The 23,119-nt window shown below is 41.8% G+C and overlaps 2 protein-coding genes across 7 annotated transcripts in view; both read left to right on the top strand.

Annotated features, from left to right (window-relative positions):
- The window catches only part of nfat5b (nuclear factor of activated T cells 5b), a 51,353-nt gene extending 41,730 nt beyond the window's left edge, over positions 1 to 9,623 (top strand). For 3 of the 5 annotated variants that reach the window (XM_015368049.2, XM_015368046.2, XM_015368050.2), the window contains 6 exons: positions 81 to 213; positions 1,191 to 1,268; positions 1,941 to 2,083; positions 2,463 to 4,383; positions 4,630 to 4,885; positions 5,428 to 9,623. In XM_015368049.2, the coding sequence (XP_015223535.2) occupies positions 81 to 213; positions 1,191 to 1,268; positions 1,941 to 2,083; positions 2,463 to 4,383; positions 4,630 to 4,868 (2,514 nt within the window). In that variant the 3' untranslated portion in view covers positions 4,869 to 4,885; positions 5,428 to 9,623. The remainder of the gene's footprint in view (positions 1 to 80; positions 214 to 1,190; positions 1,269 to 1,940; positions 2,084 to 2,462; positions 4,384 to 4,629; positions 4,886 to 5,427) is intronic. The other 2 variants (XM_015368051.2, XM_069181313.1) reach the window with 2 other exon arrangements.
- Positions 9,624 to 12,911: 3,288 nt separating this feature from the next.
- Positions 12,912 to 22,063, top strand: kars1 (lysyl-tRNA synthetase 1). Of its 2 annotated transcripts, XM_015367931.2 has the most exons (15): positions 12,921 to 13,020; positions 13,968 to 14,144; positions 14,795 to 14,939; positions 15,366 to 15,531; positions 15,933 to 16,026; positions 16,933 to 17,119; positions 17,562 to 17,687; positions 18,071 to 18,190; positions 18,637 to 18,799; positions 19,186 to 19,359; positions 19,629 to 19,714; positions 19,971 to 20,056; positions 20,478 to 20,604; positions 21,110 to 21,253; positions 21,820 to 22,063. In XM_015367931.2, exons 2-15 carry the CDS (start codon positions 14,005 to 14,007, stop codon positions 21,892 to 21,894), a joined length of 1,833 nt encoding a protein of 610 aa, XP_015223417.1. In that variant the 5' UTR covers positions 12,921 to 13,020; positions 13,968 to 14,004; the 3' UTR covers positions 21,895 to 22,063. The 2 variants fall into 2 exon arrangements, with proteins under 2 accessions (XP_006641263.1, XP_015223417.1); XM_006641200.3 differs by lacking the exon at positions 13,968 to 14,144 and having other exon boundaries at positions 12,912 to 13,020.
- Positions 22,064 to 23,119: the final 1,056 nt, after the last annotated feature.

The raw sequence follows: 23,119 nt of genomic DNA, 5'->3' as shown, positions 1-23,119 counted from the left end.
AAGTGGTACAATTAAGAATGGGATAATATGCAGAGTAATGTAATTATTCCTGTTAATTTGTTTGCCTTTTTCTTTCTTAGAATCATTTAATTGTCAAGGTCCCTCCTTATCAAAATCAGTTGATCACGTCTCCCGTGTCTGCTGGGATCTATGTGGTGACCAACGCTGGGAGGTCCCACGATGTGCAGCCCTTCACATACACTCCAGAGCCAGGTTTGTCTGCTGTCTCCTTCTCACCCTGATCATCAGTCCTGCTGCTGTTCCATTGTAATCAGACCGGCACCCTGAACTACTGAGTCAACAAAAAGGAGAGCTAGGTCTCATTTACCCCACAACCTGGCTGAGAGGCTTACATTGCAGCAAATCCACCTGGTACTGCTACCCTGTTCTCATCAACTGTGAAGAGACTTGATTTCCATCTTACTGAAGAACAGACTCATTGGTTAAACTCAAATTGGTTATTTAAGCAAGTCCTAAACTTGTGGAATTCTGAAACATTGCATCTGACATAGTGCTTGTGCTCATTTCTAACCCTGTCCTACTCTGTAAGACCTGTTTTAAAATGTTTTAAACACTTATTTAAAAAGTTTAAACAGTGAAAAAGCTTAAAAAAGAGCTCAGCTGGAATGGGAGAGATGGGATACTCCACTGCCAGAACTGGGAACAGGGGAGACAGGAGAGAAACAAGAAAAATGTTATAATACCAGATGCCTGTCTTGGCATTAAAAGGTGGTTTATTGGAATTAAAATTTAAATAAAGACTTGTAGTATGTATAAGGTTCCCTTGCTGAACTGAGAAAGTATATGCAGTCTAAATATATAAAAGCCATTTAGTTTTTTTATGTTTGTGCCGAATAGGAAGATTTTCTTATTTCTTACTTGCTGCCCCAAAACAGGTTCACTTAAGTGATCTGTAATGCGGTCATTCACTACGCCTCGTTTTGTTTTGTGCTCTGCATGATTGCTTATAGTTTCTTCCACTAATTAACTTATAAGCTTTGCCTGGAAAGCATGTGCAAGAAGATATTTACAACTGTTCGCCCTTAGATAAAGTACGGCTACACGGAGAAATGTGTTATTTGCTGGAATAATGTGGAAAATGGGAATCAAAGGGGAGTTGGCACCAGAACAGCATGATGTTGAATTTCTTCATTCCTGTGACTGTGCTGTATCTGTGTGTTATGGTACAGCTAAAGCAGTGGAAGTGGCAGTGAAGAAAGAGGTCCCTACTCCAGCCAAGCCGTGTTGCTTTGATGAGCAGATGAAAGGTATGTCTGTCTGTATCTCTGGCACTTAACAGCTGTTTCTACTCCAGGGTTTCAGTGGTGCCTAAAACTCATGTTACAGGGCTCTCGGGAAGGAGCAGAAAACTGATAGACCAGATATATTCAACATGCTCTTGTTCATTACAGGGTTTCCCAAGAGTTCTGTAAAACCATTAAAACACTGGCCCACAGTCGCACTATTACAGTTAGTGTGGTTGACATTTATAGTTATTAGTAATTTGCTCTTATGGAAACAGCATTAACATACTTTGGATTAACAGCACTGCTAACAAACTGTTCACCTTGGAAAGCTTTGAGACATCAAGGTGAAAGGCCTTATCAACAGTTAGTTCTTTCAATTGCTGTGCCACTTTGGGAGAGCTTATTGCTTAATCACAAGACCCATAATACCATTCTAGGTCTTTAGAGAAAGCCTGCTGATCCCGTTGTGAGTTGTATGAATTAAGATAGGTATTTGATGAGAAAATGAATAAAATATAGACACCGATTTCAGTTCTGCAAAGAAATTAAAATATGCAAAAAAGTGATTGTTGGTTACATGAAATGTAAAAATTGTACTTTGAGGTGAGTTGGGTCAGTTTGTGCCTGTTTTGTTCTGGTGTTGTGTGGGTGTGAATCGCATGAGTTTTACATGGTGCTCTGCTCCGTTTTCAGTAATTCAGGCCAGCAGCTGTACCCTGGACAAGGCCAACCTGCTCCCTAGTGCCCTGATGACTCCACTGCTGCCCCTTGTGAAGACTGAAGAGGTGACCCCCATGGAGGTATCCACCACTCAGACCCCAGCCGTTGTCTTCAAGGTATTTTAATTACAATATGTATTTGAGTTTAATTTTCTTGTCTTAGAACACTTGTGTACTGCATGTACTGGTTTATATTTTTGGTTAAGCTGAAAGGTTAGGATTGGTTAATTGTATAGCATTTCTATATCTTGTATTTTATCAGATTTGAGAAAACTGCAGTGGACCAAATATTTCTAAGAAGTGAAATTCTGTCTAGTACTGGATTTCACCACACATTCTTTGAAGTATAGAGATGTTATAGTTTTTGATTACCAGCCTGCAACCATCAAAAATCATTTATGTCATCAATCAAGATTCTCTAGATTGTTAGAATGCTAATACGTCACATTGCTTTACATGGCTTTGTCTGACACACCTTTTGTTTTTGTGTTTTCAGCAGACGTCGGATGTCATCGGCTCAGCGCAGCAGACCCTGGACAGCATGTCATCTGGCAACAACCCTTTCTCGACCTCCCTGTCCCACCAACAAGGGGAGCCAGAGCAGTCTCAGCCCGCTGTCTTTGCCAGCCGTGAGCCACTGAGCACAATTCAGAAGCAGGACATCGCACCCACCAGCTCCTTCACAGTCCCCAGCGAGCCCCTGTTCCTCCTGGAGCCCAGAGAGAGCCTCCCACGGGAGAGGGCCAACAGCAACGCCGGTAGTGTGCTGGGGCTTACCCAGCTGAGCGAGGGCTCAGCGCAGCAGCAAGGCCAGCTCCCCTCCTCCCTCTTCACGCAGGACGCTGGAGTGGCCCAGCTGGAAAGAGCCGTGCGTCAGCTCCAAGCCGGGGGGTTTTCTGCTGCAGGGTCTGGGGGCAGCAGCCTTGTGCAGCAAGTACTGGAGGCCGCAGTGCAGCAGCAGCAGCTCAACTCGGTGCTGTACAGCCCCACCCCAACAGCCGATGGAATACAGCCACAAGTACAGGAGAACATCAACAGTCTTCAGCTTCAGCCAGCGGATACCTCCCTTGTCAAGCAGCAGCAGCAACAGCAGCAGCAACAGCAGCAGCAGCAGCAGCAGCAACAGGTTCTGGAAAATCTGAGCCTCCAGCAGCAACTGCCAGACCTCTTCCACTCACAGGTCCAAGGAACTGTGCAGGGCTCTCCGCAAACCATGGTGCAGAACCCTGGCTCTCTCTTCCAGCCGTCCGAGTCCTTGCTCCATAGTACCTCCCAGCAACAACAGCAGCAGCAGCAGCAACAAGAGGCCCTGTTTCAACAAGCAGGGGAGCTCCTATCCATCCAGACTCCCGACTTTCTCCAGCAGCCCCCCTCACACCCCTCTCCTCCCCAGCAGCTGTTCCACAGCCCGAGCCCTATGGCAGAAACCCAAGAGGTGGCGGGGGGGTTGTTCCAGAAGGTCTCCCCCAGTCAGGAGCAAGTTCAAGCAGCCATTTTCCAGAACACACTGACGGTGTTGACCAGCTCTGCGCTTTCCCCAGAACAGCAACCATCTGCAACTAGCCTCTTCATCTCCCAGACTGCTCTTCAAGGCCAGCTCACCACAGACCCCAAGCAGCAGCAGCAGCAGCAGCAGCATCAAGAGCAGCAGCAGCAACAGCAGCAGATGGCTTTCCTCTCTTCTCTGCAGCCTCCCACCTCTGTAGAGCAACAGGCAGTTTTCCATTCCCAGGCTCAGCTGCCGCAGATGCAGCAAAGCAGTCCCATGGAACAGCAGCCAACACCACAACAGCAGCAGCAAGGGTCGCTCTTCCAGAACATGTCCTCTTCTCCAGCAAGTGCACTCTCACCAAACCAGCAACAGCAACAACAGGCTGGCCTTCTGTTCCAAAACAGCAACATAATTCCCCAGGAGCAGAAGCCTAGCATGCTCTTTAGTGGGCAAAACCAAATGCCACCACTGAGCAGCAGCTTGCCTTCTCAGGAGCCACAGAGTGCAACCCTCTTCATTGCTCAGTCCAACATTGTTGCGGTTAGCCAGCAGGAGCCATCAGAGCCCATGTCCTTCCAGAACCAGAATCCAGTGACAGGAAACCCCTCCCAGAGTGAGTCATCCCAGCAGAGCCTCTTCCAGGGTCAGCAACCCATGCAGATAGTACAAGGTTCCAGCAGCACTTCAGAACAGCCTGTGGCCATATTTATGCCTCAGGCCTCCATATCGGCCCTGCAGGGCAGCATTGGGTCCCAGGAGATTCCCCAGACATCGATCTTCACATCTCAGAACACCTTACAGACCACCTCGTCCTCCCCTGTTCAGCAGCCAGGATCACTCTTCCAAACTTCTGTGAGTGGGACCATCAGCCAGCCTGGCCAGACACAGCAGCCTGCAGGCCTTTTCCTATTTGGGATTCAGAACGGTAAGAACTAGGCCTTTCATTAATGATTTTTTGAACTGGTTCATCATTATGTTGATTCTGAAGGTTAAATAAATTCTTCCACAGTTTGGGGGTGGATTGGGCTAATTTATAAATCTGTTACTTGGATATGTCAATTACCATGAAATACTGTTTTTACAATGTAAGAGAAGAGCTTGCTGTAGTGTCTGTTTTATCCGTCAATCTGATGGCTTTTCTCCAGTTCACATGACTAAATCTTCCTTGCAGACTGCGGTCAGCTTATAGGTTCTGCAGGATCGACACTGTCCGATCAGCTCATTGCCATCAGCCAGTCAGGACAGAACTCGAGAGACAGCGAAGCCGAGATCCAGTCGCTGTTAAACCAGTCCATATCTGAGTCGGGTAGCATCCAGAACACCATGACGGCATCCCAGAACATGGAGAAAATTGATGACCTCCTAGTGAGTCTCCAGGACCAGAGCAACAACATCTCCCGCTCCTTTTAGAGTCCCTGTCATCACAGGTGAGTGACCAACCTCACTTTTTGATCAAGTTGGATAATACTAAATGCAAAACGTTAGGGTTAGGTAACTATTTTAAGTGCCTAGTTCATATGACTATCACAAGGTTATCATTGGAACTTTGTCAGAACATCCAATATGGATGAATGTCCTCTGTGACATTTGAAAAGTGCCACTGATCAGTTGCTTGGCGATGACATGCATCTCCCACTATTGTCATATTACTTATTATGGTGGCCAGGGTACATCTGTCCTCAGTGACTGACTTAAAACTCACAATTTCAGAGCTTTCATAAAATGGTAAATGAGGGGAAAAAAGTATTTATTTGTAGATTACGTACTTAATAAAAAAAAACATGATGTATAGAAAGCTGCGTCTCCTCCTGCATCTTAGTTATTTTGTTGACATACTAAAGACATATTGTTCTGGATTATTAGGGGAAGCTAGTTTATTACTTTCTTAAATTTCTTAGAGAAATTATCATCTGCATTACATCTGTTTTTTTTTTTCCTTTTCCTATTCGCACCCTCTTTTGGCCCTCAGGACCCACAAGAGCCAAACGAGAAGAAATTGTGAAGTGTGGAAAAACTGGAAAGTTCTAATCAACAAGCTCCTGTTCAAGAAACAAGTCCCTTTTATATCTTCAGCAGTATGTCACTCTGTACGTCACTCTTTAAATCTATTCTTCTTCTTTCAGATGGTGGTTTTCTGTCTTGGTAGGCGCTGGACTGGCACAAAGAGTGAAGCCAGTAGCGAACTGGATTTGGAGTGGGAGTATGGGGGGACGAGGTTGGGAGAAGTTAGAAAATTTGTGAGATGCCCAAAAGTAGAAGGTTGAAAACAATCATCCAAAGCTGTCAGGGTTATTCTGGCATACTGTAGATTTCTTTCTTGCGGCTGTAGGAGAAAACATATCTTGTGGCAGAATTTTAACTTCTCGATGCAGAAGGTGACCTTGACATTTAAAGGCGTGCACCTTTAAAACCAGCATACAGAAGTTCTGAATTGTTAAGGACTTCAACGTGTGCCGTAAAACTTTGTAAAGCTTTGCTCTTTTTTTTAAAAAAAATAAAATGCTGTTTTGAGGTAAACAAATCTAAAAAAATCCTTTGTAACATATTTTTGACATTGTACCTTCAAGCACTTTATAATGCTTTACTTCGTGACCAGTTGTCAAATATCTTCCCATTGCCCTCTCCATCAATTTATCATCTATTTATGACATCTATTCTTAAATATGTCCATATTTTTAGAAATTTCTAAGTCTTTTAATTGTTATATGGATAGCTCTCCACTTGTTTACTGTATGTATTTATACTATTTTCTTACTCATGCATGTTTTGTGAACAGTGGCAAAACTTTTATAAACAGCTGGTTTTTACTTTAGGCCCCCAGTGCTCCCAGTCCACCTGCTTTGGCTCTTCCTCTCAAATTGTAGCTTTTTTAGCTTTCCCCTGCCAAAATGAAGGCAAATGCAGACAATATAGGGATGAAGGATGAGAGCAAACAAGACCAGCATTTAGGTCATTCATTTACAGTTCCAGTGACTTATTTTTAATGTGAATGTGTTTGTTCTTATGTGTGAAGATACATACATGCATACATATTTATATATGTGTGTGTGTTACAATTCAACAATATGATGTATATTGTTGTTTGTACTAGATAAGTACAGCTGTAAATATATACTTTTAGTTGCATCTTTCTGTGGTAGATTGTGACGTTTTCTCAACTTTCTGGCACCTTGTATGTTGGGGGGTTGAGGTTTTTTTTCAGATCACAGCAAGTAGGAAAAAAAAGCCAGCCTCTGATTTTAAGTGGGACATGCAATTTGCAGCCATGTTACAGAAGATTGTTTTGTAGCAGTATTTGGTTTAAGGTTTGCATATGGGTATAATACATGTATTTATAATAAGCCCTTATACTTAATTTAATCCCTCCATAGTAACATAGAGAGGATAAGAAGAGCTCTTTTGCATCCATACAGAGCTCCAGTTCTGTGCTGAGTTATTCTGGCTTATGGATGTTTTTTTTTATCACAATGGCACTTCAGGTCTGCCCTGAGATTCTGCCAGTTTTATGGCTGTATGGGTGGCAGTTCTGCTTCTGTGTTCTAAATACTTGTTTGTTGTGAAAGGGAGAGAGGTGGAGTTACAGCGCCTACAGATTTTTGTTTTAAAAACATTGACTTGTACAGCTGTGAATCTCGCGTCAGATGTCCAGTGCTGCCAGTCTTTTTTTTTGCTTTACACACCTTAAATTGAATATGTCACTGGCGTGTAGCCCAGTCTGTCCTTGTTTGTTTCTAGTGAAGGCTGCATAGGTCTACTGTGAACCAGAGGCTGGAACTGAGACAAGGTAGCCAAGCAAGGTGTTTTTTATTGTTGATATTTTTATCATTCTGATTATTATAATTTAAAAAAACACCTGTTGTAGACATTATGATGTTTTGTTAAAGGTGATGGGTGAGGGCCATCATGTCTGTGAGCACTGCACTTCACTGTACTCCCCTCCTTAGTGTTACAGACTTTGCGATTGGGTTTTGTAAAGGGACCTGCTGCAGATGTCAAACTGCAATGTGCATTGGAGAAAGGAGCTGTCTGTGATTAGCTTTCTTCTACTCCTCTCAATAACTGATGCTTTCATTTCCATTTCTCATGGATATTTGTGAATTTGTATTTCCATTTTTAAGCTTTTGTCTTTTTTTTTTTACTGATGGTGTCTTCGGCTAATACCTCTTTTCCAAAACTATATCTAATTTATTCATTTTCAAAGTGGTGTCACAATTCTGCCCCGACATACTATACAATTTGTTTATTAGCTGTGTGTGTGTTACCTCCTTATCTTTATTTTGTGTTTTTTCCCTTTCGTGTTATTCCCTTTTTTGTTATGGTGAAGGCCTGTGGTGTTCCAGTAGAGATAATCTATGAGTGACCCAGTACAGGTTCTGCTCTACAGACCTAAGTTAAACTATCCCACTGCAGTTCAACAGGCTGTTTTGACAGAGAAAACTGGAAAATATCAGATTCAACACGTACCCTTTCATATGAATTGAGACATTTTTATTGCTTCTTAAAACATTGGATACCAGGCTGGACACATTTCACCAAGCAAGATTTTAAATAAAACTTTTATGCTTTTGTACCTAAGATGAATGTAACCACATGAAAATAAATTGTGAAACGCAGAATCTGTAATGTCACGGTTAGCTTATAGACAACAGAAATGGAGCATTTTGAACCACAATATTGAACATAAGTCAAGAGAAACTGCCAAAAGCGAGGTGAAACCAACACTAAGTAGTCCATCTGAATGCCAAACTACAAAATTTGTTTTAAAACACTATACCTCATGAATGGTGTGGATGTCATTTGCTTAAGACAATGCTGCTACATTAAGCACAGGACCAATTAAGATAAAAAAATACATTCTATTTTCTTCCTAGGCAGCAGTTTATGATAAGACCATGAGAGATGCTCCTTGTTGGCATCTAATATCAGAACTCCTGATGTTGGTCTCCAATAAGCAGTGTAATGCCCTTTTCAAATTTTAGTTTTAAATAATAGAGTTAACTGTTTCAGGGGCCAATGTTTTCCAAAGGGCACATTCTGCCTTAGTGTTGATTGAAATAACAATAAATGCAATAGACATTTTTATATATGTACCCATTATAAGTACATGTGAATTAACTTGTGAATTTACTTATTTCACAATGTTATTTTGTGTAATGCAGTGGGGACAAATAGCAGGTAGCAGAAATAGTGAGGGGGGAATGAGTTAATGCCTCATTAGTAAGGGAACCTCTGTGATTTTTGAGACTGTCCTATTGATGAGGGCATCCATATTTCCCTTGAGGTACTGTTGATGCCGATAAAGAATGCCCCGGAGGCAAAGTAATGAACTGCGTCATGAGATTCTTTTTTGAACGGTTATCACATTTGTTAACTCTTCAAAATGTCCGTTGTTCTACGTTTGTTTCAAATTAATGGGGGGGGGGGCACTCCTCATCCAAATACAGTTTTTGAGGTGTTTGAGGTTTGGATTTCTAATGGAAAATCTGGATTTCTTTTAATAAACCCTTCATTTTACTGATTTGTAAGTTTAATTGAAGCCTTTTCAGTCAAGCTGCTATGCAGCTTGACTAAAATTAACTGTAAATGTTATTTTTTAAAAGAAAGTATTTTTCTATTTCGCCGCTTGTGAATCATATTACTGAGAAAGGGGGATGCAGTAATTTCAAAGACTGCAATTATTGCAACTAAGTTATTCAAGATTTCTTAGTTTTTGTGTGTAGGGAGTAATATCAGAAAGGTAGTGTTCTTTTGTAAGAACTCTCTCCAGATCAAGCTGATAAAACTGGTTATAGTGAATTTCACACACATCACCAGCGTATTTTGTATGATTAATTTATTTGTAAGACATATTAGAAATCAATTTGCACACCATTCTCAGTGAGTGTCCCTTTTACTTGTCTGGTTATTTGATGTGAAAGCTGACATTTATTACCTATAGAAGTGTCGTTCCTGTATATGGTTTAAGTAGTGAGAATATAGCACAGACTTGGGGGGTTCTGGGGAGTACAGTTTGTGTTGTATGTTTTTAGCTACCATGTGAACAACTTGTTAAATATGAAATTTATAAATGTATTTTGCTTTTGTTGGGGCATTTGTATACTCTTGCAATTATATTTCTGTAAACTTGCTGCTATCTATATCAATAAAATAGATTTAACGTTTTAATTGTGTGGAGTTTGCATTTTATTGTGGTTCCCTGACTCCTAAAGAAGACTTCTTTCCTGACTGGTTATTGGTGCAATGATGGCTTGGCAGCTGGTGTTGGCGCCACACAACTCTTGAATCCTGGGGCCACTCCATGTTGAGTTTGCATGAAGCTCCTACGTTTCCAAAGACATGCTAGCTGGGTTGTGAACATGTATGTGTTCTGCCTTGTGATGCACTGGCTTTCCACTAAGGCTGTTGTCACACCTTTTGCTATGTTTCAAGGTTAGGACCCAGGTGATCCTGAGCATGATCAGAAAACAGCTTATTCCTGCTTCCAAATAGGTGTTGGATTATAAATCTGTTTTTAAAAAAGTCTATGTGGTTCTTGTGTATTCTACACATATATTTAAAAAATTAAATTACTCATAAAATATTAAAATAGAATTACAAAGATTTCACATAACAGGGCAACGCATTATCTTTAGTTTCTGGAATTTAAGTAATGTATTATGTTTAACTTTGAGGACTATACAGCGTAAACGGTTCATGTTTCACTCGCATACATATGATCTATAAAGACTTTTAACATATGAAACAATATACAGCAAGACGTTAACAAAAGTTGTAAGCCATTAGTTGGAATTTTAACTTGCTTTTCATTCTTGAATACAAGAACACAGAAGCGTACGAATTGGTTTGGACATGAGGTAGAAGACAATTGAGGACTTATGATCATATTAATTCATAGCTTTTTATACCATGTGTTAAACTGACCTAAGTAATTGCATTTGCTTTGAAATTACTACTAAAATAATTTGTAAATTCTTCTTGGGTTTTTAAAACAATCTGTTGAGGTTTACCTGTTTACAATTACAAAGTACGGAGTAGCCTTCCGCCTTCTATATGTATATATCCTGAACAGCAGTACCTTCTCACGAAGCAGGGCATGAAGACAGGACATTTTAAATCTAGCCATAATACGCTGCAGTATACGCCATCTGTTGGTCTGTTTTAGTAGTAACAATCGTGTTTATTTTGGTTATATCGTTGATTACTTTTGGCTATTAAAATGAATTACGTAAAATCTTCAAGAATTTTAGAACAGAAATATATCAGAAATTATTGTCCGAATAAATATTTAAATATTACTCTGATCTTTAGTTTAAGAAGGCGTGTTAATGTGAGGATCAAGTAACCGGCAACGTCTACTTCCGGTTCACTTAAAATCTGTATTTTTCCAAATGTGTGATTTACAGGTTTTGAAAATATAACTGATTCCGAATTAATATTATAGCTATATCTGATAGTAAAAACGCACTACCAAATAATATGCAATTCTGTTATACAATTAAGTGAACTGAAGTAGATTTCTAAAAATCCAGTGTATTCTCATACATATAAAAAAATATCAACACACATTGCGAGCAGAAAATAATTTCACTGTAAACTGAAAGCAGTCATCTCTGCAGTGGTGTGGAAGCAGTTTCTGAAAAAGCAATTTAATTGTGATTTGTAACAGAAAAGTCCGATCTTTCAGTCAAAGTATTTGAACCAGACATGCTTTATCTTCAGAAAAGATTTTCTAAGAACTCAGGGGCTGCCAACATTACTGGGGGGGACAAATTAATTTCTGGAAGTCCTCGCTTCAGGTACTCACTACGCAAGGGTTGTCTATTCAATAAATAAAAGAAAAACCAAGGGACAGGTGACTTACAGCAAAAGAAAGGTTGTTGAGATGGAAGAAGTTCGATAGGATTCCAGTCTTTAAAAATAAAACACAGGTAACTTAAAACAATAACCCTTATTTTTTTACAGCTCCTTCAATGGTACATCATTTTGAGGACTTCTGTAAAAAGACCTTGCATTTTAAAACCGCAGGAAATGTATTATTTTAGTAAGACCAGCAAAGGACCCATGAACCAGGTGCTTGTTCTGAAATAGTTGTATCTTCATGTGTTAAGTCATATTCATTTCGTTCTTTCATTTTAGTCTTTCCTTCCAATAATTCTTGCTTGTCACATCACCTAGTACATGCATGTCTTGCCTTTCTTGAACAATATTATATGACTTCACAAAATGTTTGCAAAAAAGACTTTTTTTAAAATATAGATGCTTATTGTATATTGATTTATTCTGGAACTCAAAAGAATGATGTTATAAAAACAATGGAAAAAAACATGGTTTTTCATGTTTTTCTTCCGTACAATGCCAGCAAAAAATGAATAACTGACAGACGGTAAATTGAAAAGGAGGAACTTCAAAGGTTCATGGAGTTGATGCTTATGAGGGACATGCAGTCTACTTCCGACTATGCTTCTGCTCAAACACTTTAGATATTTGTGATATGCCATAACTGTTTTATTCCAACAATTAACATATAAACAGTTTTCATAAACTTTAAAGTCCCGATGGAATAATTTTGCTCATTCTCTTCAGGATGTCATCTCCATAATTAAAATAATGTTTCCTCACTTAAATATTTTTATTTCTGTTTCTTCTTCCTCCTCCTCCAAGGCTATTAAGTTGGAATACATTGTAGAGCTTCAGAATTCATAGGAAAAGCTCAATTATTGCATATTAAATTGGCTTATTATATGCCACCACTATACTGGGGCATTAGGACCCACATAGACCACAGATTGAGTGACCCCCACCCACTAACACCTCTTCCAGCAGTGATCTTAGTTTTTCCCAGGAAGTCTCCCATCTAAGTACTGCCCAGGCTCACACCTGCTTAACTTCAGTGGGTTGCCAGTTGTGAGTTGCAGGGTGATATGGCTGCTGGTACACAAATGTGTGTCATACTGTGATTACTTTCAAGTCAAGTACAGTACGCACCAACATTCCTGCTAACGCTTTTATTGTTTTTATCAAATTTATATAATTAAAACCACTTCTTCAGATACGTACAATATTTATGTTTGCTGCAACATTTAGCAATACGGTTTATTAAGATGAATTAGTATTACACATGAGTAGTACTTACAAAAACTAAATTGTTAGCAAAACAAATCTAACAGAAGGTTTTAAATCATCCTAGCTATTTAAAATAACAGCACTTTGTAAATTCGAGTCTGTTAAAATACGTTATCAGTCGTCGTCCACCAAAAACAATGTTGTTGTTTTTAGTTTCGTAGCTATCAGTTGTCAAGAGTTGTAGTTCTGGCTTTTATGCAAAGTCAGATTTGTTTGATAAAACGGTAACCAACCAGGCCTGGAGGGGTAATTGTGTCCTATGGTGTTTTTGCTAACTTCTTTACGGTACTTGAGGACACACCAGTAACGGGGCGGTCCTTTCTCAAAAACAACCCGCCTCGCTCAGCGCCTCAGCCCGGAAGCTGCCCTTTCAGCAGGCGATCTGAGAGAAGATGGCGGACGCGGTGGTAGCTGATGGAGAGAATAAAATCAGCAAAAGGTAAGCAATTAGACATTTGACCCTTATAATACCTGCATGTTTAATAATGGTCTGAGAAAATTGTTTTTTTTTTAATTTTACATAGTGCATTAGGGTTGTTTTTTTCTGATTTCCCCCAAATATTTTTTCTGCCCGGCCGGTGAGGCTATATTAGTCGCAACTCGACTTGATTGAGTCAAGTAAGGCCTCAGACTGCATGATGGGAAACCGAGTAAAGGCATTCGTTGGCGAGGCAGTGTGCCTTTGTGGGATTTGTAGTTTTCACTTCTTGTTACGTTCTGTTTCAGATGTAAGCCTGGCGCAACGTAAACGCCTTATCCCATTAAGCATTGCGAAGGGATGACGAAATAGTTTTATTCACATTGACTTACGCATGTGGAGGAGACTACATTTACTGTGTCTTTTGAGCAAATGTTAAGAAATAAAACTTAATGAGCGGCTATAATTCAAGCTGTAATCTACTGACATGTGAAAATGTATATCCAAATCCCTCGGAACATAATAACGTTTTATACAGGAACATTTGTTTTTAAGCAAGCAAGCAATAGAATTGATCAAGGAAAATACTTGCAAGCATGGCAAGCTGGAGGACATGATGGGTTAAATAGATGAGCTCTAGCAATCAACTGTAAATAACTTTGATATTTATTTACTGTTCTCACAGATGGTGTCCCCGCAAAGCTCAGCAAAGTTTATTTTTACATACGCACCAAGAGGATTCAGTTAACAGCGGATCACCGTTAGTCTCAGAGTTCCATAGCACATATTGGTCCCTTACTGTCACTCACAATTAACGTTTTGTTGATTAAAGCTTGTCAACATGACCCTGTTAAGAAAATGTATTAGTTTGGCGAGTGAACATCCTGTGGCTTCTCAGTGTTGGGTTCAGTGCGCTAGAGACACACTCTTGAATTGTAGCGTGTGCCTTTGTGTGTCTGTCTCTCCAGGTCTGTGCTGTAGCTGGAGTAACACTCTGTGTTCACCATGCTTTCCATGGTCAGAGCTGCTAGGCAGCAGGTGTTCCGAGCCTTTGGGGTCAGGGGTCAGAGGGCAAAATTTGCTCACCCCAGCACAGCTGCCTTCCCTTCATTCTTCCAGGGAAATCGATGTCGAGGTGACAAAAGGTTGGTGGCTTTTCCTTTAATTTTGAGAAAAACAACCAACCTTTTCTCATCCTCAAGAGAGGCTAATGGTGGACTGAAACAAAGTCCTTCACATATTCATGCCAAGCTAGACAAACTATCCCCAAAACTCTTCATGCTTTAATTTAGTCCTCACAGCTGTTAAGAAGTGGGAATTGTAGTTTTCTTCCTGTGACAGACACAGTTGTTACTGGTTTTATGAAGTACTTTCCCCCTGTTATCTGATTTTGTTTCTATCTGAAACTATTTAATTGTGCTCTTCTGAAAGTGTAAGAAAACTAATGCACAAGTGGATGCTGAGGCTTGGTTTGTCTTAATTCTTAAAATGTTTTTGAAAATCAATAGTGTAACATTCTATACTGGACACCTGTGAATCGGTTCTGAAAGTGTCTAGATGATTTCATTTCTTTGAATTTTTTTTTTAGGTTAACCACATTTGTCCATGTAATTGATGTACCTTTATAATAAATGACGGTTTCTTTGAAGGTTTGTATCTCCAGGCTTCTGTTCACAGCCATTAAATACATCTCTCTGGCTTTTCATACAGGTTTGATAATAATGTGGGCTTTTACTCTGCTTTCAGTGCAGTGCTGCTTCACCTGTACACTGACGTGTCCTTGTTGTCTCCTTAGTGAACTGAAGAGGCGACTCAAGGCGGAGAAGAAGGCAGCAGAGAAGGATCTCAAGGCCAGAGAACAAACAGAGCAGAAGAAGGAGTCAGGAGAGAAGAAAGATCAGAACCTGTATGGCTCTGAGGAGGAGACGCTCGATCCTAATGTGAGCTGAAGAGCATCTTTTCCTTTCACACTGGCAACATCAGAGTTAGTTTGCCTGATAACAATGTTTTTACAAAATGCCTGAATTGGCACGATTTCTGGCAGGAAAAGGCTGTTTTTGTGAACTGTCCTAAAGTTGACAGGAGACTTATTATAGTTATGATGAGCATAACATGCAGTATGTACAACCCACGCTCAGGTGAATACAGTGTAAGGGTATTTTACACTTTGTTATTGCAGAGCACTTCTAACATGAAAGCAATACCTTAGTGGAGTTACAGTAGGCCTTTGCCCTTGTTCTTTACCTGTTATTGCCATCATGATTCACTGCAGGCATTAGATCTTTTTTTAGAATATGATTACAGTTTGCTTGCTCAGCCTGTGCAGTGGACATGCTCCATGTGAAGGACCCTACCTCTCTTTGTAGCAATACTTCAAGATCCGCACTCAGGCCATCCAGTCACTGAAAGGCGGACCAGAGGACCCGTACCCTCACAAGTTCCATGTGGACCTGTCTCTCACCGAGTTTATTGAGAAGTACTCACACCTGCAGCCTGGAGACCAGCTGACAGATGTCGTTCTCAATGTATCTGGTAAAGAAGACGTCTTTGATAAGGCAGTGCAGGTCCATGACTGCGTATTTAATGCTCCATGTTTACTTGTATTTATTGTTTTTAAGGTGTCACTAGAATCGTGGCATTTTTTGCTGTGATCAACAGTACCGTTTAAGACACCGTCCACCTTAAAACAATTTTATGTGGGGGGGCTGGGTTGAGTGTTTTAGAAACAATTGATATTTATCTTAATTGTTGTATGCTCTGGAAGTCAAAGTGTCATACCAATCCTGAGTTATGGAAAGACCATGCCTTGCAGTAAAGGCATTCTTTTTCACTGTCCTCCGAACTGTACAGGAGGGAAGTCCTCCTGCAGGAGCTGCGTGTCTCTAGTGTGGACGAGCTGCAGGCCTGTGGCGTTGACTGGCTTTGTTGTGCAGGGCGTGTCCATGCCAAGCGAGCGTCAGGGGCCAAGCTGCTGTTCTACGACCTGCGAGGAGAGGGGGTGAAGCTGCAGGTGATGGCAAACTCTAGGTATGTCTGCATTGGCGCCTGTTTCAGAGAGACTACCAGTGCAGCCTGCAGGTCACACTGATCACACAGCAGATATCTTCACTAAATGTCTTCTTGGCTTTGTGGCACCCTGGACACCTAGGCTGTTCAGTTAAGTGGGATCTACATCCTGACACAGAAATAACCAAGCCTTCCCTTTTCTGATCTTTTTAACCCCTGCTCCTGAATCGTCTCAAATTAAAACCAAAGCCTCTCTTTTTTTGTGTAGCTTAATCACTGTGATTTTTGAAACACAAGAACAACTACAGATGAGAAGAGGCCATTGGCCCATTCTCCTTACTGGATCTTGTGCAGATATCTAAACATGACTCGTGCTGAAACAAGTCAAGTCACATTATCACGTGGCATTATAAATGTCAATATACCAGCAATGTGAATACTAAATAACCTGTTTTTGTTACATAATTACATTTTTCATATTCACAGATCTAGCAGAGATTCTTGTGGTATCCACTAATTGCATCACCCCATGCTGTTCTGCTTCCCAATTAGACAAAGCAAATTCTCAGTTCCTATTAATATTTGCTTTCACACTGTTGCTTTTTTTTGCTCTTCGCTTGTCATCTTGGCACCCAGCAGCTGGTAGGAGCTCTCCTCCCCCCAGACACGTTTCTCTGTCTAATTTACTGACAGGCAGGCTTGGACCTCTCTCTGTCCATCCGAGTTCGCTTTCTGTTCTCCTGGGCTGTTCGCAGTGCTACAGCGTATTTGAACTCATTTTGTTTCATTAAAAAAAAAAATGAAAGCAGTAATGAGGTGTTGTAAGATAAGAGAATAGACCAGAGGTCAGTGTGCATCTCGGGCTTTTTTTTTCCCCAAACGCCCATGGGTTGTCAGTCATTGCATCCCGGCTTTGCTTCCCGGCAGGAACTATAAGTCGGAGGAGGAGTTTGTACACATCAACGCGAAGCTGCGGCGCGGCGACATCATCGGGGTGCGCGGCAACCCAGGGAAGACGAAGAAGGGGGAGCTGAGCATTATCCCCGTCGAGATGACGCTGTTGTCCCCCTGCCTGCACATGCTGCCTCACCTGCACTTCGGCCTCAAGGACAAGGTGAGCTCGAGTGAGGCGCCTTGCTCACTGGAGTAAATTCCCTGTAGCACAGAGAGCAGTCAAGCCTCCTCATGTTCTTACATCGTGATTGCAGAGAAGAGTCAGGGTATAGAGGGTGTGTGCGAATGTGTGTGTTGTAGTTTTCAGTGTTTATTGTATCTTGGATGCAGAACGTTTTTATGCTAATATTCTGCAGTGCATCAGATGGTGATTGTTGCGACTTTATAATTCCAAGTCTTTTTGAAAGAGTGGTATGCAAAATTCTGTCATTGAAACTTGGTTTGAACTGAGATTCCTTCTTAACCTTCACACAAAGAAGTGGTAGTCTTCTATTATCGCGCCTTAAATCAGCGAGGGTCCACTTTCAGTGACTGGAGAGAATTGTTGTGGTTTCAAGACCGTGTTTTTGCCCCCTTTGATTTTGTTGTCCCTCTTCCCCAAGGAAACTCGGTACCGTCAGCGCTATCTAGATCTCATCCTGAATGACTTTGTGCGGCAGAAGTTCATCACGCGTGCCAAGATCATCACCTACCTGCGCAGCTTCCTGGACCAGCTGGGCTTCCTGGAGGTGAGGGCTCCCAGCAGGCGACGCCGACTGCTTTTACAGACCACTGTGGAGAACACGCAGCTCACTTCCTCTCAGAATACAGTAAAAGCAGAAGTTGCATTGCGAAAGCCACTGAAAACCTGAGAGCAGAAAAAATTCAGAAAATTGGCAAGATGATGCAAGCAGTCATTTTAGGTTGATTCAACCTTTCTGTGGTTAGTGGATGATGCAGCATCCGATACAGGAAAAGGTGAAAGGCCTACTTTCTTGAGCTGATCCAATGATTCAATGACTAGAATCTACAATCTGCATTTGTAAGTATTTTGACAATTAAGGCATGTGTGATAGTGATGATCAGGAGAAGGCATGTGAAAATGTGTTGCTGACAGGCCTCTTTCTGACAGATCGAGACGCCAATGATGAATCTGATCCCTGGGGGCGCTGTGGCTCGGCCCTTCATCACCTATCATAACGAGCTGGACATGAACCTGTACATGCGGATCGCCCCTGAGCTCTACCACAAGGTAGTGCTTTCTGTCGGTGTCCTCAGCCTGACTGCCCCTGGCATGGGAGACTAATAACCAGATGCTTTCTGCTCAGCACATGCATACTGTACATGCAACATTAAACCTGTTATTATAATATTTCAATTTGTGTAGGAAACCTATCTTTGCCCTGGGAACAGTGCTGACCCAAACAGATTTCTCTTGGGAACTGTCAGTATTCAGAAAAGAATGAATTAAGGTTGCTGTATGTTTTAGATATCATCCATCTATAGATATTACACATTCACCATACATTCTTAAAACATGGGACAATTTAGATACCTTTTAAAACATTTTAAAGGAACAGCTCCTCATGCCTTGCCTTTTCTACATTGTGTCCACCTCCAACGGTGCAACATGGGCCTCTTCGGTTTGTCCTGAAACCCGTCCTCACCCCCCAGTATCTCATTCTGTTTTCCCCGCAGATGCTTGTGGTCGGAGGGATGGACCGGGTGTATGAGATTGGGAGGCAGTTCAGAAACGAGGGCATCGACCTCACGCATAATCCAGAGTTCACCACCTGTGAGTTCTATATGGCCTACGCAGACTACCAAGATCTGATGGAGATTACAGAGAAGCTGCTCTCAGGTTAGTGACTCAACAGGTAACAGATAGAGGAGGTGTTGCCAGAACTGGTAGCTCACAATACATTGTGATTTAGTGAAATGGGAGGCCCCTAAGCAGGGTTTGTTCTCCAGCTGGGCGTTGCTTGAAACTATATTAGAAGTGATCTGTCTTCTTGCAGATAAGGGTTAAAAACGCTTTTAGAATGCCTTTTTGTGTAGAAACATTTTGGTTGACACAGTTGTTTCATTCTCCATGCATTGGAGGTGAGACGGCAATTAACTTACAGCTTTTGAAGCATGAGGAAAGTTCTTGATTTTTTTTTAGACCTCATTTTAAATTCAATGGGAAACTATGAAAGTGTTGTTGCTCGGCTGCTCAAGGTCAGTGTCTCCCTGTCTCTCCCTCAGGAATGGTTAAGCACATCACTGGGGGGTATAAAGTCACATACCACCCTGACGGTCCAGAAGGCCAGGCTTATGAGATTGACTTCACTCCCCCATTCAGAAGGGTCAGCATGGTGCATGATCTGGAGAAGCAGATGGGGGTCAAATTCCCTTCTCCTGACACATTCGACAGTGACGGTAAGGACAGCAACCGCCCTGCTGCTTTTTCTGCTACCCCTGCTCTTGCTGTTCCCTGGATCAGGACTCTCCAATAAAGTGGCGCATAAGGATTTATTCATGCTAATTTTTTTCCATCATATTAGCATCTTACAGATTGCCTGTCGACAGCTGTTTTGTACAGCACTTTCCAGAGCTTTAAGCATCATTTGTGGTGTGAGGATTTATGGTAGTCAGATGTCTGGTCCATCTCACCTAAGTTAAACTAAAATTTTTACATCACCCAACAGAGACCCGTAAATTCTTAGATGAGCTGTGTATCCAGAAAGGAGTGGAGTGCCCTTCGCCCAGAACTACAGCCCGCCTCCTCGATAAGGTAGATATTTATAGCCTTTGTGATATTATATAACCGTTGCTCTTCTTTGACAATATACCCTCTGTAGTGATGAGGAGAGGCATATTAGTTCACTTTATCCCAATCTCCTCATTGATCTTGTTATATTTGTAATTTCACAAGTTCATCTCTGTTGGGGGAGGCGGGGGAAATAATATTTTTTGCTCATAAATTGTGAATTTAACTGGAAGGTGCTTTATATACCTGTTGCTGACATTGAGTCTGGACTGTTTCCCAGCTGGTTGGAGACTTCTTAGAAGTGACCTGTATCAACCCCACCTTCATTTGTGACCACCCTCAGATCATGAGCCCTCTGGCTAAATGGTGAGTTATTCTGTCAAGGAACCCAGCCTCGGTGGGACGGGACTCTCATGGCCGTTTTTTTTGTTTTTTGTTTTTTTCCCCAACATGAGTTTTAATCCTACGGAGAAACACAAGTTTGAAGACAACCAGTGACAGAAACAGATCTTATTCTTATTTCTATTATTGTTTGAGACTGTGAAACGTTTATGCTCTGCTGATCTGAAAAACGGTAATAATGACTCAAGGTACCTTGCAGAAGTCAAATCCTGTGTAGCAAAGTTGCTGAGCTGCTGGCCCGTGCAAGCCAGATGTGTGCTCTGTGTGTGACCCTGGTTGCTGTATTAGCTAAATGATACAGAACGCTCAGTGGCTGTTATAATCCACAGTAGTACAGCTACTGTAGCCCCCAGGCACGTGGCAATATCTTTCTCTTTGCTGTCAGGCACCGATCTCAGAAGGGGCTGACGGAGCGATTTGAGCTCTTCGTAATGAAGAAGGAGATCTGTAATGCCTACACTGAGTTAAATGACCCAGTAAGACAGCGGGAGCTGTTTGAACAGCAAGCCAAGGTGAGTCGTGACCCTTTATACTGAGAGAGCCCCAAGGTGTTGGATATAATCTTACTTCCTGTGTATTTATTCAAGAGTTGCTGTTAGTGTTAGCATTGTTGCCTTGCAGTGCAGGGACCCCGAGTTCAATTCAGCTCTGTCTGGCGATGGACGCATCCTGTCCAGTGTGTACCCCACTTGTCGCCTGTCCTTTGCTGGGATAGGCTCCACCCCCCCACGGCCCTGAATTGGATGAAGCACTTAGAATATACATGGAAAGATATTTATTCAATGACAAAGTTGTATCCTTAGGTTATTGCTTGCATGATCGTTATTTTTTGTTACATTTACATCATGCTGCTAAGTTAAAAAAGGAGTAGAGCCCTTGACAGATTAGTGTTACAGCTCCTTTTCCGCCAGTTCCTTGTTTTCTTCTGGTATTTGTTTCCCAGAACCAACGAGATGTCAGTAGTGTATTTCAGTGAATAAATGAATGCCAAGTCATTGTTCATGCACTTCCCCCCAGGCAAAGGCAGAGGGCGACGATGAGGCCATGTTCATTGACGAGACGTTCTGCACGGCTCTGGAGTATGGGCTGCCTCCCACCGCGGGCTGGGGCATGGGCATCGACCGGCTCGCCATGTTCCTCACGGACTCCAACAACATCAAGGTGAGGTGGTGAGCCTGACAGAAGCAGATCTGAAAACTTGTGTAGTCAGTCAAATGTACACGACTGGCCCACGCTGAACAACAGCTCTGATCACTATGCAAAGTTTTTTTTTACACATGCTTTCATTTTAATGCTGGTACTAGATAAAGGCCAGATTTAATCCTGAATTCTGCAGTGTTCGGTGGAATGTGAAACCCATTGCAGGGCTAGCATTGCAGCTGTCCCATTTTGTAGCTGGGTGGACTGGAGTAATCAGGGTAAAGTACCTTATTTAAGAGTATAACAGTATTGGCCACACTGGGCACTGAAACCATTGCCCAGCTCTTGTTAATGATCTACCATGACTGTATAGTTAATGAATTTGCATTCTAAATACAGTGTAGAGTAAGACTTTCTTAAATTTTGTCATTCTGTCAAAGGAAAGTGAGATGTTTAGCGTATTCCTGTCCGATTTATTTAAGGAGCAGAACTGTAAGGCTGTGATCCAATGCATTTCAAGCAGGGCACCCTGTAGTACTCAGAGCTACTATGCAGCGTCTCGCTCAGACACTGTTTTTTTTTTGCAGGAAGTGCTGCTTTTCCCGGCCATGAAACCAGATGACAACAAGCCTGTGCCCCCCGCTGAAGGAACGTCAGTGTAGCAGAGCAACGTCTGATACTTTTTACCTGCAGAGAGATCACTGCAGGGACCGGATGAGTCTGTTCATGTCAAAGTTTCATGTTGGCACATCCTTTAATGGCTGTTTTAAGATTAAGGAAAGGAACTGGTTTTTACTTTAACAACTGAATAAATGATACAAAGATTGGAAATTTTGGGGGGGTTTGTTTTTTGGGGTTTTCTGAATTTTCTGAACGCCTGACCCGTGTCTGACGTGAACAGAGGATTTTGACGGGCAAAACAAAATGTGGCACAGAACCAGACTGGTTGCAAATCTATGGATGACAGAGATTTGGCTGAGATTCTCACTGCAGTGTTGAAGATAGAAAAAGAATGATGAATTCTTGACATCATGAATTCTGAAAAAATAATGCATACTTTAAAACATGAACTCTTTTAATGCATTCTTTAGTGTGATGCTGGAATTGGGTATTTAAATGTTTTGATTGCAGACAAGTGTACCTTCTTGATTTAAACATTTTTTTCTTAATCATTTCTAAATTCTACATATATCTACAGCTATAGTGTGCAATAGGTTTAAATTCTTAAAGGCATTGGACTTTAATAATAATAATAATAATAATTGCTTACACTTATATAGCGCTTTTCTGCACACTCCACTCAAAGCGCTTTACAGGTAATGGGGACTCCCCTCCACAACCACCCACGTGCAGCCCCACCTGGATGATGCAACGGCAGCCATAGTGCGCCAGAACGCTCCCCACACATCAGCTATCGGTGGGGAGGAGAGCAGAGTAATGTAGCCAATTCATAGAGGGGGATTATTAGGAGGCCATGATTGGTAAGGGCCAATGGGGAAATTTGGCCAGGACACCGGGGTTACACCCCTACTCTTTTAGAGAAGCGCCCTGGGATTTTTAATGACCACAGAGAGTCAGGACCTCGGTTTTACATCTCATCCGAAGGACGGCGCCTGTTTACAGTATAGTATCCCCGTCACTATACTGGGGCATTAGGACCCACATGGACCACAGGGTGAGCACCCCCTGATGGCCCCACTAACACCTCTTCCAGCAGCAACCTTAGTTTTTCCCAGGTGGTCTCCCATCCAGGCACTGACCAGGCTCACACCTGCTGAGCTTCAGGGGGTTGCCAGTTGTGAGTTGCAGGATGATATGGCTGCTGAATAGCCATATCACTTTACTATGTTATTTTGTGATGTGTCCTTCTAATCTGCACTTCCTCTC

This window comes from Lepisosteus oculatus, chromosome 20, assembly GCF_040954835.1.
Source record: "Lepisosteus oculatus isolate fLepOcu1 chromosome 20, fLepOcu1.hap2, whole genome shotgun sequence".
Classification (NCBI taxonomy): Eukaryota; Metazoa; Chordata; class Actinopteri; order Semionotiformes; family Lepisosteidae; genus Lepisosteus; species Lepisosteus oculatus.
The sequence above is the reverse complement of the archived record's forward strand: the minus strand, read 5'-3'. Positions and strand labels throughout refer to the sequence as shown.